General features: G+C 49.5%; 1 protein-coding gene across 1 annotated transcript in view; it reads right to left on the minus strand.

The window, feature by feature from the left end:
• Window positions 1-315: 315 nt before the first annotated feature.
• The window catches only part of SSX2IP (SSX family member 2 interacting protein), a 53,920-nt gene continuing 39,696 nt past the window's right edge, over window positions 316-14,539 (minus strand). Inside the window, 10 exon segments of the mRNA XM_083157876.1 lie at window positions 316-2,261; window positions 8,852-8,981; window positions 9,293-9,395; window positions 9,702-9,875; window positions 11,759-11,895; window positions 11,973-12,123; window positions 12,629-12,649; window positions 12,652-12,805; window positions 14,004-14,079; window positions 14,360-14,495. Coding sequence (XP_083014002.1) covers window positions 2,225-2,261; window positions 8,852-8,981; window positions 9,293-9,395; window positions 9,702-9,875; window positions 11,759-11,895; window positions 11,973-12,123; window positions 12,629-12,649; window positions 12,652-12,805; window positions 14,004-14,079; window positions 14,360-14,495 — 1,119 coding nt within the window. The 3' untranslated portion in view covers window positions 316-2,224.

The raw sequence follows: 14,539 nt of genomic DNA on the forward strand, positions 1-14,539 counted from the left end.
ATCACTCAGTGCAGTCTGCTCCGTATACAGCCTCAGTCACACGCAGTATACAGGTGTCACATATCACATCACATCACTCAGCGCAGTCTGCTCCGTATACAGCCTCAGTCACACGCGGTATACAGGTGTCACATCACATCACTCAGCGCAGTCTGCTCTGTATACAGCCTCAGTCACACACGGTATACAGGTGTCACGTATCACATCACTCAGCGCAATCTGCTCCGTATACAGCCTCAGTCACACGCAGCATACAGGTGTCACATCACTCCGTATACACTCGTGCTCAATATAAATGGAGGACAGTAGACGACATAAAAACAAAAACGAGTTTATTTATAAATCTAACAGAATAATAAGTAACAGAACACAAGGTAAGTGCCGCAGCAGCAGGACTGCGACCAGCGCCTACAGGGGAAGAGCTGGGTATTGTATGAGGACATTATATTACTGAAGTCTAGAGGGCAGAGCTGCAGACATTGGTACTCCATGGCAGGGTGGCACTACACGGGCTGTTACAGGGTCCAGAGGTGGTGGGCGGACGGGCAGATACACTGGCAGTCCTGGGCACTAACCCAATCTCTCTATGGGACACAATGAATTATTGTCCCTGCTACAGTCTATGCTCTCTGAAGTGCTGATCAGTAACACAGATCTGTAAGGGAATATCATTGGGACTCACGTTATGGGTGATGCCAGATTGAATTCATCTTCCCTGAACATTTTATGTGGGAACCAAACATCGTAATTACATTCCGTGATCTCGGTCAGACAGGAAGGCTGCCTAGAGGTTGCTAGATTCATGATGAAGCTCGGTAAAAGCATCTCCAGCAGCCGCCATCCCCCAACATCTGCCGGTCACTTTACAGCGCTGTCCTTGGCGCCATGATGCGTGAGAGGGAGGAGACTGACAGTAATCTCCGCCCCAGTGTTAGAGGTTGATGTCGCTCTAGTGTCTGCTGTTAGTGGATATCTGAGCACCAGGTCTGCTGTAAATAATTAGGACACCCCTCAGATTACAGGCAGATCCGTGCAATGTTTAAGGGGATAAACAACAATTCCTAGAAGGAAACATTTATACATCTACCATACATTATAAAGTGTATAAAAATGAATTAAGAGAAATTTTGCTTCAAAAACAACCCAGAGTCATTGCCTGAGCTTAGCTTCCATCTCATGTGCCTCACCGTTGAGTCCACCATGTTGTGGCATAGCTCAGTGAGGCCACCAGTACCAGGCAGCCATTTTGTAGCATACCTCAGTGAGGATACCATTACCAGGCAGTCATACTGTGGTCTTAGGCAGTATGCAAAACTTTAGCACAAATGGCCTCTCAGCAGCTTGTACACCTCCACACTGGTCTCCAGCTTTGCTGAGGCCAAACAAAATACATCAATTAGAAAGGATTTTATCTGTCAAGTGCACAGATCTGTTTCAGGGCTGGCAAATTGGAAAAAAAACAAAAAAAACAACATTTTGTGGCATGTCTCAATCAGGTCACTAGTTCCAGGCAACCATTTTGTTGTAGTCTTCATCCCAGGCACTAGTTCCACATACCCATTTGTTATATTGCCTTAGGGAGGTCACTAGATGCCATTTTGTGGCATGCCTTCGCGAGATCACCATTATCAGGCAACCATTTTTCAAAGTCAATCACAGGGTTGAATATTGGTTAAGTCATCAAAATGGCTGCTTGCACCATGATCTGGTAACAGGTGTAACGTAAAGGGGACAGAAATTCATCTAAGACTTTGGACAAACATAGCTCTAGAGGAGACCTATCCTGACATTAGCAGGGCTGGGCCCACCAGCAGGCACATGTACCCCATTAATGCTCAGGTGTATGTACGCATATACACAGCAGGCATAGCATGTGTTCTCAGATTTAAGGCCATGATATTTCCCTAAAAATCATTATTCCCTGAGGTAAACCCGCAACAACACAATCATCCACGCACAATGAAACGCTGTACAACAGCGCAAACATGCGCAGGACCCATCCCAGAGCTACTGCAGACAAGCGGCAGCCAATTCAGCACAAGTCCATTGCACCAGTGTGCAGGACGGAGGCATCGCTCACGTCAGGTCAGCCGGGCGGTGACATCAGTAGCAGGGAGAGGGCCACAAGGGACAGGGTATAATTTAGACACAGAACAGGCTGTAAACAAGGCCACTGGCCGGTGCGTGTACTCCGGATGTACCAGCCCCCGGCCCCACATCTCAGTCACTGGTTGCTGCTGGGAGAGTCCGTTCTTGCCGAGCTAAAGAGAGAGCAGAGAATATAGTTCTATTACCACCTGTGGTGCACATCAGGAGTAATAACTGCTACAGTCATGGGCAAACGTAGTGAGAATGACACAAGTGTTGGTTGTCACACAGTTTGCTGCCTCAGTGATACGGTGTCATACACTACTGCTATGTAGCGCATGCAACATCCCCCACCGCTGGGAGGGGAGCAGAGATAGAGGTCGGGCGGGCAGCAGGTCCAACCTTCAGCTCAGGTTCAATGTGCATGGGACCCCGCATCGGACCCGAGGAGGTCAACACATCCAACTTGGGCCGATTTCTCGGCTACTACGTACAGAGGTAACATGACAGCATCTCACGTCAGAGGTTACTACGGTAACATGACAGAATCTCACGTCGGAGGTTACTACGGTAACATGACAGAATCTCACGTCGGAGGTTACTACGGTACTGAGGTAACATGACAGCATCTCACGTCAGAGGTTACTACGGTACTGCGGTAACATGACAGCATCTCACGTCAGAGGTTACTACGGTACTGAGGTAACATGACAGAATCTCACGTCAAAGGTTACTACGGTACTGCGGTAACATGACAGCATCTCACGTCAGAGGTTACTACGGTACTGCGGTAACATGACAGCATCTCACGTCAGAGGTTACTACGTTACTGAGGTAACATGACCGTACCGTAGTAACCTCTGACGTGAGATGCTGCGGTAACATGACAGCATCTCACGTCAGAGGTTATTACGGTACTGAGGTAACATGACAGCATCTCACGTCAGAGGTTACTACGGTACTGCGGTAACATGACAGCATCTCACGTCAGAGGTTACTACGGTACTGCGGTAACATGACAGCATCTCACGTCAGAGGTTACTACGGTACTGCGGTAACATGACAGCATCTCACGTCAGAGGTTACTACGGTACTGCGGTAACATGACAGCATCTCACGTCAGAGGTTACTACGGTACTGCGGTAACATGACAGCATCTCACGTCAGAGGTTACTACGTTACTGAGGTAACATGACCGTACCGTAGTAACCTCTGACGTGAGATGCTGCGGTAACATGACAGCATCTCACGTCAGAGGTTACTACGGTACTGAGGTAACATGACAGCATCTCACGTCGGAGGTTACTACGGTACTGCGGTAACATGACAGCATCTCACGTCAGAGGTTACTACGGTACTGAGGTAACATGACAGAATCTCACGTCGGAGGTTACTACGGTAACATGACAGCATCTCACGTCAAAGGTTACTACGGTACTGCGGTAACATGACAGCATCTCACGTCAAAGGTTACTACGGTACTGCGGTAACATGACAGCATCTCACGTCAGAGGTTACTACGTTACTGAGGTAACATGACCGTACCGTAGTAACCTCTGACGTGAGATGCTGCGGTAACATGACAGCATCTCACGTCAGAGGTTATTACGGTACTGAGGTAACATGACAGCATCTCACGTCGGAGGTTACTACGGTACTGCGGTAACATGACAGCATCTCACGTCACCGGTTACTACGTTACTGAGGTAACATGACCGTACCGTAGTAACCTCTGACGTGAGATGCTGCGGTAACATGACAGCATCTCACGTCAGAGGTTACTACGGTACTGCGGTAACATGACAGCATCTCACGTCGGAGGTTACTACGGTACTGCGGTAACATGACAGCATCTCACGTCACCGGTTACTACGTTACTGAGGTAACATGACCGTACCGTAGTAACCTCTGACGTGAGATGCTGCGGTAACATGACAGCATCTCACGTCAGCGGTTACTACGGTAACATGACAGCATCTCACGTCACCGGTTACTACGTTACTGAGGTAACATGACAGCATCTCACGTCAGAGGTTACTACGTTACTGAGGTAACATGACAGCATCTCACGTCAGAGGTTACTACGGTACTGAGGTAACATGACAGCATCTCACGTCAGAGGTTACTATGTTATTGAGGTAACATGGCAGCATCCAGTGCCAGATTAAGCCTTCGGGGGGCCCGGGGTACTTTAGACAGGGGGGCCCCCTTGCACTTGTCATTACTGGCCGCAAACTGCATGGGAGAATATTACACTGTCAAAACACAGAGTAAAGGCAGAATAAACTTGGTCAATGGGTACAGTAACTGCAGGGGATATATAGGGGTAACCCTAAGCAACTGGACGAGCACCCGGGCAAGGCTACACATATCACCTTGGAGGGCAGTGCCGGACCTATTGGATTGAGATATATATATATATATAGATATAGAAAATGGAGAAGGCCTGGCACTCCCGCAGCTGGGTCCGAATACCCCGGTGCCTTCCAGGACAGGTAGGTAGAGGCGGCACTCAAATGGGATTTTTCAAAAGTGTATTGTGGCAAAAGAAAGGACCAACGTTTCGTTGCACCTTGACAAAGGGGTGATTAAGACCCCGAAACGTTGGTCCTTTCTTTTGCCACAATACACTTTTGAAAAATCCCATTTGAGTGCCGCCTCTTCTAGATCTCTCTCTCTCTCTCTCTCTCTATATCTATATATCTCTATATATATCTCTATCTATCCATACACACACACACACACACACACACACACACACACAACACACACACACACACACACACACACACCACATGAAAAGCCTGCGTTTGTCCCTCTGCACCTTACTCTGTAGGAGACCTCACAGTTCTAGTGCTGCCTCTGATTAAAAACCCTCCCATGACTAAGCTGCTGCTGCTGTTCTCCATGGGCCTGAGAAGCATGTAATGAGCTCCACCAATCAGAGCTCAGTACAAACCTCTCAGCCTCTGCCCTCTGGTGCAAAGTGTCATGACTCTTAGTCAACTCCCAGTAATGCACAGCACACTCATGCAATCAGTGTGCCTTGGCTTCCGATGCTCAGCACCATTAATCATTGTCACATTGACAGATAGGTGAAGCTTCAGCACTACCCCACTCCCATGCACAAAACCTTTAGCTAAAAAATATATATATATATATATATATATTTTTTTTAAAAATACATGCCAACCACAGGGGGCCCCTAGCTAGAGGGGGACCCAGGGGCACTGACCCCTTGTGCCTCCATTATAATCCGGCCCTGGCAGCATCTCACGTCACCGGTTACTACGTTACTGAGGTAACATGACAGCATCTCACGTCACCGGTTACTACGTTACTGAGGTAACATGACAGCATCTCACGTCACCGGTTACTACGTTACTGAGGTAACATGAAAATTCCTACAATCAAAAAATCCAATCACACCAGTATACTACCACCTCCCCAAAATACATAAAAAAGCAGACCAACCTCCAGGACGTCCCATTATAGCCGGTATAGATTACTTTAATCTAGCCTATCCGGCTATATAGTTCATGTTCTACAACCGATAGTATTAAAGCAAAAAGGATATATCAAGGACACAACCCAAACACTAGATCTATTGAAAAAATAGACTGGGAAGACGACAGTCTTTTGGCAACATGTGACATTAAGGCCCTCTACACATGCATTAGACATGACAATGGATGCATAAATGTTAGAAAGAGACCGGAGGAACATTCAAATATGAGCCCCACCCACATCAATTTCATAATCGATGCAATAAAATTCATCCTCACACACACACACACACACACACACACACACACAATTACTTTTGGTACGATGATGACTTCTTTGTACAACGCCAGGGAACAGCCATGGGAACTAAGTTCGCACCATCCTACGCAAACCTGTTCCTGGTGCAATCATAGATCACACTTATTATACTGTCCCACCATAGATTACACTAATTATAATAAATGTAATCTATGGTGGGACGGTATAATAAGCGTAATCTATGATGGGGCGGTATAATAAGCGTAATCAATGATGGGGCTGTATAATAAGCGTAATCTAGGATGGGACGGTATAATAAGGCGTAATCTAGGATGGGACGGTATAATAAGCGTAATCTAGGATGGGACGGTATAATAAGCGTAATCTAGGATGGGACGGTATAATAAGCGTAATCTAGGATGGGACGGTATAATAAGCGTAATCTAGGATGGGACGGTATAATAAGCGTAATCTAGGATGGGACGGTATAATAAGCGTAATCTAGGATGGGACGGTATAATAAGCGTAATCTAGGATGGGACGGTATAATAAGCGTAATCTAGGATGGGACGGTATAATAAGCGTAATCTAGGATGGGACGGTATAATAAGCGTAATCTAGGGTGGGACGGTATAATAAGCGTAATCTAGGATGGGACGGTATAATAAGCGTAATCTGTGATGGGACGGTATAATAAGTGTAATCTATGATGGGACGGTATAATAAGCGTAATCTGTGATGGGACGGTATAATAAGTGTAATCTATGTGGGACGGTATAATAAGCGTAATCTGTGATAGGACGGTATAATAAGTGTAATCTATGATGGGACGGTATAATAAGCGTAATCTGTGATGGGACGGTATAATAAATCTAATCTATGGTGGGACGGTATAATAAATCTAATCTGTGATGGGACGGTATAATAAATGTAATCTATGGTGGGACGGTATAATAAATCTAATCTGTGATGGGACGGTATAATAAATGTAATCTATGGTGGGACGGTATAATAAGCGTAATCTATGGTGGGACGGTATAATAAATGTAATCTGTGATGGGACGGTATAATAAATGTAATCTATGGTGGGACGGTATAATAAGCGTAATCTATGGTGGGACGGTATAATAAGTGTAACCTATGATGAGACAGTATAAGACAGGGGTGTCCAAACTTTTTTCAACGAGGGCCAAATTTGGTGAGGTGAAAATGTGGAGGGCCGGCCATTCAGCCTGACATTCTTTGAATTATTAATCACATCAGAATGGTCCCCCACTCTGCCCCCATTCACTCTGTCACCCAGCCTGCCCCTCCTTCACTGTATGTCCCTCATTTACTGTATGTTCCCCACTCTGCACCCATTTACTCTGTCCCACAGCCTGCCCCCTTCTCTTAATGTCCATCAGTGTCTCCATTCATTGTATGTCCCCAAGCCTGACCCTCCTTCACTGTATGTCCCCCAGCAAGCCCCTGCTCCCCCTTCTCTGAATGGCCATCACTGCCTCCATTCACTGTATTTCCCCCAGCCTGACCCTCCTTCACTGTATGTCCCCCACTCTGCCCCCTCCCTTCTCTCCGTTTCCCAGCCCCTTGTGTGAGCCAGAGGAGGGAGAGGCAAAGCAGGCACTGCAAGGACAGGAGACGCTTGGGCTCCCGCTGCTGCCCTCCTCCGCTCTGCATGTTACGGGAGCAAGCGCCCCCCTTGCTGCCCCCCTCCCCAAACACTGCTGTCACTGATTGTGGAGTAGAGTGATATATGATTGCAGCAGCAGGGGTAGGACGCCAAACATCTGACTGTGGCGGCCGGCACCTCCTCACTGCAGCAGACAGCAAGGTAAAGGCATGCTCACCGGTTCCCCACCTTTAGTGTCCTGTTCTGTGCTTCCCACATCTGATGCTCTGCCCGCTTCCAGCTGGAGGCTGCGGGCCACTTGAAATGACAGCACGGGCTGCAATTGGCCCCCGGGCCTGACTTTGGACATGCCTGGTATAAGATTACGCAGGTCCTGTGGCTGATTAAATCCAGATGAAATGCAGACTATTAAACTAGCCACAGAACCTGTGACCCAGTGTAGAAGGTATGTAAGTGGACTCCGAAGTTACCCATAGCAACCAATCTGCCACAAGCTTTCATTTATCTAGCAAAGCCAGTGACCAGATGGAAGCGGATTAGAGGCTTTGAGCAACTCCCCCACTTATGTGACAGGTCTCCCCCTTGTACATCACCAAAATAACCCGGGTCGAGATGCGGTGTGAAAGCGCCGAACCTTATAAACCGGCTCGAGCAACCCGGCAATACGACCTGGGTTATAAGGGTTAAACCCAGGTCGTCCTCTGTATAATGTGAGACGTGGATTTAACATGACGGCGTGTAAACGATGTTTGCAGTGTGAAAGGGGAAGTGAGGCATTCTGGGTAGTAACCGGTATAGGGGTACAGTATAGAGCCCAGGTTCTCCTGCGGGAGCCACACCGCCGAGGCCAGTGGAAGAGAATCCAGCCATTACTAATAATGACAGATTAGATACAGCCGCCTACATTTACTGGTCATATCGCTGCTTGTGCACAGATGCTAGAACCAAACTGCTCACCTGTGCGTAAGCATGGGTGTATCGTATAGTCACGACAGTGGCTCTGGAACCTTTTTAGTATGAAACAGATGATAAAAGGATACGTCGGGCCTAACAGAACTCATTCTGGGTTTGGGCACTCATTAGATTCACAGATAGAAGAAATACAACCACCAATCATCGTATTAAACCCATATGCCCTACATACGGAGGACAGGTGGTATGGTGCCTGCATACAGAACTAATGCTGCTGCGTTTGTTATATGTAGAACTGATAACTCCTGCATCTGCTATGGTTGGGTCACTGGCCCATGTATTTGGGGTGATGAGAAATATACATACGAGGTGTAAACTGTAACAAGCAGACATCATATTGGTGTAACCAGACTAAGGTCGTATCCCAACGGAACAGGACTACTTCCACAATACCTGTGTCGGAGAAGGGGGTGCTTGCTGGCCGGAGTAGCGGGCAGTGATTTCCCAGCGCTTCTAGTCCCTCCGGCAGGAGAGGAACCGCGCAGTACGTTGTGAGGAGTCTGGCGAGGTTCTTGCTCAGGGCCTGGAAGGTAGGAGTACAGGGGCATAAATGGCTGTATCCGGTACATGCACAATGGAGATCAGAGCATTGCGGTTAGAACAGAGATTTCTCAGGACCCCAGCAGCCGCCATCAGCTGACGGGGAACATTCTCATTGGGGATTTATTACTCCAGTCACTGGTGAGATTCTGCTGGCACAGGGAACCGCCCCTGCGGAGCCAGCAGAGGTCACCATAGTCCTACTAAAGGACCAGCACAGCCAGAAAGTTCTATACCAAATCTCTACGTACATACAGAACGCCGCAGGGAAGCAGCACTACATTATACACTCACTTTGAGATTGGCAGCATTCTGCGCTCTTACGGTCGGAGAACAGGGACATATTCAGGAACTGGTGCTTCAGCCACAGCGCTCGGTCTTCCTCAAACATCTTTCTCTGGAGACAAAGAAGAAGATTTCCGTGCTCTTTATTATGGTATAAGCTGGGACAGATAGAGGAGACACTCTAGGTCAGAGGTTTCCAGCCACGGTCCTCAAGGCATCGTCCAGCCATATAGCCCTGGCGCAGCACAGATGGTTAAATTAAATTGACAAGGTACTTCGAGTCACTGGTGGGCAAGCATGGAGACTGAAACCCTGGACCATTAGGGTGCCTTAAGGATGTTGTTTGGGAACCTGTGGTGACTGGGCGCCACCTGGTGGCCATGTAACATCATTGCTTTTAGAATGTGGGATGAGTTACCTCGTGTCCGAGACGGATTGCGGCTTCTGTGAAACTTCTTCTCTCTTTCTCAAAGTTTTTCTTCTGGTCAGTGAATAACGTCCATTCTTCCTGCAGCCGCTCCTTGTCTTCTAGGAGGTAGCAGTCCTGTAGTAAGGCGGAGGTGTCCTCATCGCCTGATACAACGATCTGCTGCTGCATACAGCCAATACCACAGTTACACAGATAACTAAGACCCCAATCCAGCCGGTAGCACGAACTGGGGGGATATTATATATGTGATATCGGGTAACTGGGATCATACACAACACAATATATTTACTGAAAGAATAGCAGCATTAATTACAGAGAGGCCGGAACACAATGGAATATATTATAGAAATTATACCAGCAGGTACATTATTAAACAAAAACTGTAGTAAGACAAAATGACAGCAGGCTCCAATAACTGAACCTGGCTAACATAGGATGAGGCTCCACACTATACACTAACATACAGAATACAGGAATTGGATGGACTGAAATAGACGCAGGAGGCTTAGAACAATCACCTGCCTGGTATATGGCCGGTCACAGATCCTGCACCAGCTGGTCATTACCTTCATAACAGACCGTTACCAAGCACTGCCCCCCCCCCCCCCCGTCACACTACACACCGTTACCAAGCACTGCCCCCCCCCCCACCGTCACACTACACACCGTTACCAAGCACTGCCCCCCCCCACCGTCACACTACACACCGTTACCAAGCACTGCCCCCCCCCCACCGTCACACTACACACCGTTACCAAGCACTGCCCCCCCCCCCCACCGTCACACTACACACCGTTACCAAGCACTGCCCCCCCACCGTCACACTACACACCGTTACCAAGCACTGCCCCCCCACCGTCACACTACACACCGTTACCAAGCACTGCCCCCCCACCGTCACACTACACACCGTTACCAAGCACTGCCCCCCACCGTCACATTGCACACCGTTACCAAGCACTGCCCCCCCCCCGTCACACTACACAGTTACCAAGCACTGCCCCCCGTCACACTACACTGTTACCAAGCACTGCCCCCTCCCCGTCACACTACACACCGTTACCAAACACTGCCCCCCCGTCACACTACACACGGCTATGTTGGCAGCAGGGCGACATCTCAGGCAGACTGGCTTAGTACAAATGGAAGTGTCAGACAGACGTCAGTCCTGCAGGATGGCGCGTACGTTACGCTCATGTTGCTTTAGTTTTTAAATATTGCAACTAAAATAATCTTTCATAAGAGGACTATGGGCTGGATTTAGACTGGATTGCTGGGCTGCGAATCTCTGGAGCTCCGCCACAGTCCCTCCGTCTGCCCCCTGTGCACGGATCGTAAGTCCAGACTTACGCAGCGATGTGATGGCCGTGGTGAGGAGGCGGCTGCTGGCGTCAGCTGGGGTACTCCTGCCTTTCTCTGGGGCACTCAACAATGCATGGCTACCGCCCCTAATGCCACAGGGTGTCAAATATGTGACCGGCAGGCGATGGCAAGCCCTGTACATGCGTACAGATAATCACTCCGGCTGCAGATTGGCAGCCCAGCAGTTCAGCCTGAATTGGCCCCTATGTACAGAGACCTAGATCTTACAGAACCCAGCGATTGTTCACGTGCACAGATTTACAGAAGCACAAACTCTGTGTCAGCCCGGTGGGAGGAATCCATTACAGTAATGTAAACAAGGTCATGTCCTGCTCAGCCAATGGGCTGAAGGAAGACCTGATCGCAAATGGACAAAACCATGCTGCACTGCAGGTGGGGCAGATGTAACATGTGCAGAGTGTTACATCTGGGTATTTTGTTTCTGTGCAGGGTAAATACTGGCTGCTTTATTTTTACACTGCGATTTAGATTTCAGTTTGAACACACACCACCCAAATCTAACTCACTCTGCACATGTTACATCTGCCCCACCTGCATGCTGGCTACGTCCTTTAGCCAAAAAAAAGCATCTTTGCGATCAGACCTGAATTAGGCCCAATGGCTGTAGGCAATAATCAGCAAGCCCCACAGGGGGCAGCAGAGTGACACAGATTTCAGACTACCTGGAAGAGCCGCTGCTGATTCCTTATGGTTTCTTTGCATTGGAGAATCTCATCCTTCAGTTTCTCGAGTTCCTTTTCATGATCCTCCTTGGGGATTAATGCTTTGCGATCCGGAGATGCCACGCGGCCCTGAGATGCTGAAAGGACACATTCGCCAACGTTATAAAATGCCAATATCCATGAGCAACCAATAGACGCACGCACCCAGACGCACCTTGGTTGTCCAGCTTCTCCACGTGGCTCCGCAGCATGCGCCATTGCTGCCGGATGCTATGAACCAGCTGTTCTCTGGCTGCCTCGCAGGACAGCTCCAGCAGGTTCTCTTTACTGGAGTCTGCCGCATCCTCCTCAATGTCGGACAGGACCTGACAGAAGGTCAGACCAAGGTCAGATCAGAAATAGCCCAACACACAACACAACCAGAATGAGTTATATGGGGCTGGCAGAAAACCTGCACTGCACAAACTGGGCACAAGATCCTCTGAGTACAGTACAACGGGTTACATACTAACCCTCACCACGTGTGGGCAACGGAGCAGATCCAGGCCTGTCTGTGGGGGTGATTCAGGTTGACTAGCAGCGTTGCGAAGTTCACAGCGCTGCGCCGCTTTTAAATCACGCCTTCAGAAATGTCCACCCCCCTCGCACGCAGGTATCCCCACATGGTTGCGATCGGGGATACCCACATCATTCGATGGTGGAATGTACACACATAACTAACACTCCCGGGGGTCTTAGCACCCACACACAGGGCCCATCCCCCACACACAGGGCTGGATTAATACGCTACGCACCCATTCTATCTGACACGCGGTAAACTGCGATCTATAGTCAGATGACGCCGTATGAGACACCAAGGCTGACACTTACCGGTCCAATAATATCATCGCTTTGTCTTTCATCTTTGGCTTCTGCCGGCTCAGGACAGAGATCATCTCTTTCTTCATTTGTTGCAGAACTTTCTTCAGCTCCGCGTTCTCCAACATCAGCTGCTTCTGTCGCTGCTCATAGTCACTCAGCAGCACCTTGTACATCTCCTCCTCACTCCTGCAAGTGACAAGAGCGCACGCGGCGTTACACATAGGAGGACTGGAGCACGCGGCGTTACACGTGATGGGGACATGTACAAGAACTGGAGCACATGGCGTTACACGTAGCGGGGACATGTACAAGAACTGGAGCACATGGCGTTACACGTAGCGGGGACTGGAGCACATGGCGTTACACGTAGCGGGGACTGGAGCACATGGTGTTACACGTAGGAGGACTGGAGCACGCGGCGTTACACGTGATGGGGACATGTACAAGAACTGGAGCACATGGCGTTACACGTAGCGGGGACATGTACAAGAACTGGAGCACATGGCGTTACACGTAGCGGGGACTGGAGCACATGGCGTTACACGTAGCGGGGACTGGAGCACATGGTGTTACACGTAGGAGGACTGGAGCACGCAGCGTTACACGTAGTGGGGACACGTAGGAGGACTGGAGCACGCGGCGTTACACGTAGTGGGGACACATAGGAGGACTGGAGCACGCGGCGTTACACAGAGTGGGATCTGGAGCACGCGGCGTTACACAGAGCGGGGACATGTACAAGAACTGGAGCACGCGGCGTTACACGTAGCGGGGACATGTACAAGAACTGGAGCACATGGCGTTACACGTAGCGGGGACTGGAGCACATGGTGTTACATGTAGGAGGACTGGAGCACGCGGCGTTACACGGAGCGGGATCTGGAGCACGCGGCGTTACACGGAGCGGGATCTGGAGCACGCAGCGTTACACGGAGCGGGATCTGGAGCACACGGCGTTACACGGAGCGGGATCTGGAGCACACGGCGTTACACGGAGCGGGATCTGGAGCACACGGCGTTACACGGAGCGGGATCTGGAGCACACGGCGTTACACGGACATTTCTGTGCACACCAGCTTTCATAAACAGCCTATTCCAGTGGTTCCCAAACTGTGTGCCACGGCTCCCTGGGGTGCCTCAGGAGAGTAGCAGGGGGGCCCCAGGTTGGTGGTCCTGGACCAATTCACATTTATGGACAAAACCAGTGCTGGTGGCTGCCAATCATACAATGTGTGCAAACAGAAGCCAATCCTGCCCGTTATCACATAACTGAACCTCAGGGTCATATAGAAACACAATCTAATTGGGGGCCTAGGGGTGCCGTAAAAAATCCTGATGCTATAGGGTGCCGAGATTGGGAACCCCTGACAATTATCAGACTTACTTGGCGTCGGTCTTGCTAGTCCTCCAGGCCATCCGCTTGCCGTCTGCTCGGCCGACGTAATTGAGCACATCGATGGCTGCCAAATAATGACACATTATAGGTAGTCTTATAGAAACGTCCCAGACCAAGAGCCACTCACTATCCAGCCACAGAAGTGCCACGTTACTCTAGCCACGCAGTGTGTGAGAAGTGACCACAAATCGCTGAACATTCTGGATGGTGGGCCCGATTCAGATCTACGCATAATGGTGGACATACATCTCTGATGGTTTCTATGCTATGCATGTACAGAATAGACCCTGTATAAGCCACAGACCACCCATCCCCGGACCACGGTGCCCACTCCTGGCACTTACAGATCTTCTTGTCGCGCTTGTCCATCACCAGCTGGTAGAGCCTCTCCTTCAGCTTGTTGTACTCCCGCTCCTTCCGCTTCATGTTATGGTTATGCTGCGTGGAGCGACTGGCGATTATATTCTGCAGCTTCTGAACCTACAAGTACAACGGAAGAGACAGACAGCCGATCACACGCTTGG

The sequence above is a fragment of the Crinia signifera genome, chromosome 8 (assembly GCF_055691185.1).
Source record: "Crinia signifera chromosome 8, ASM5569118v1, whole genome shotgun sequence".
Classification (NCBI taxonomy): Eukaryota; Metazoa; Chordata; class Amphibia; order Anura; family Myobatrachidae; genus Crinia; species Crinia signifera.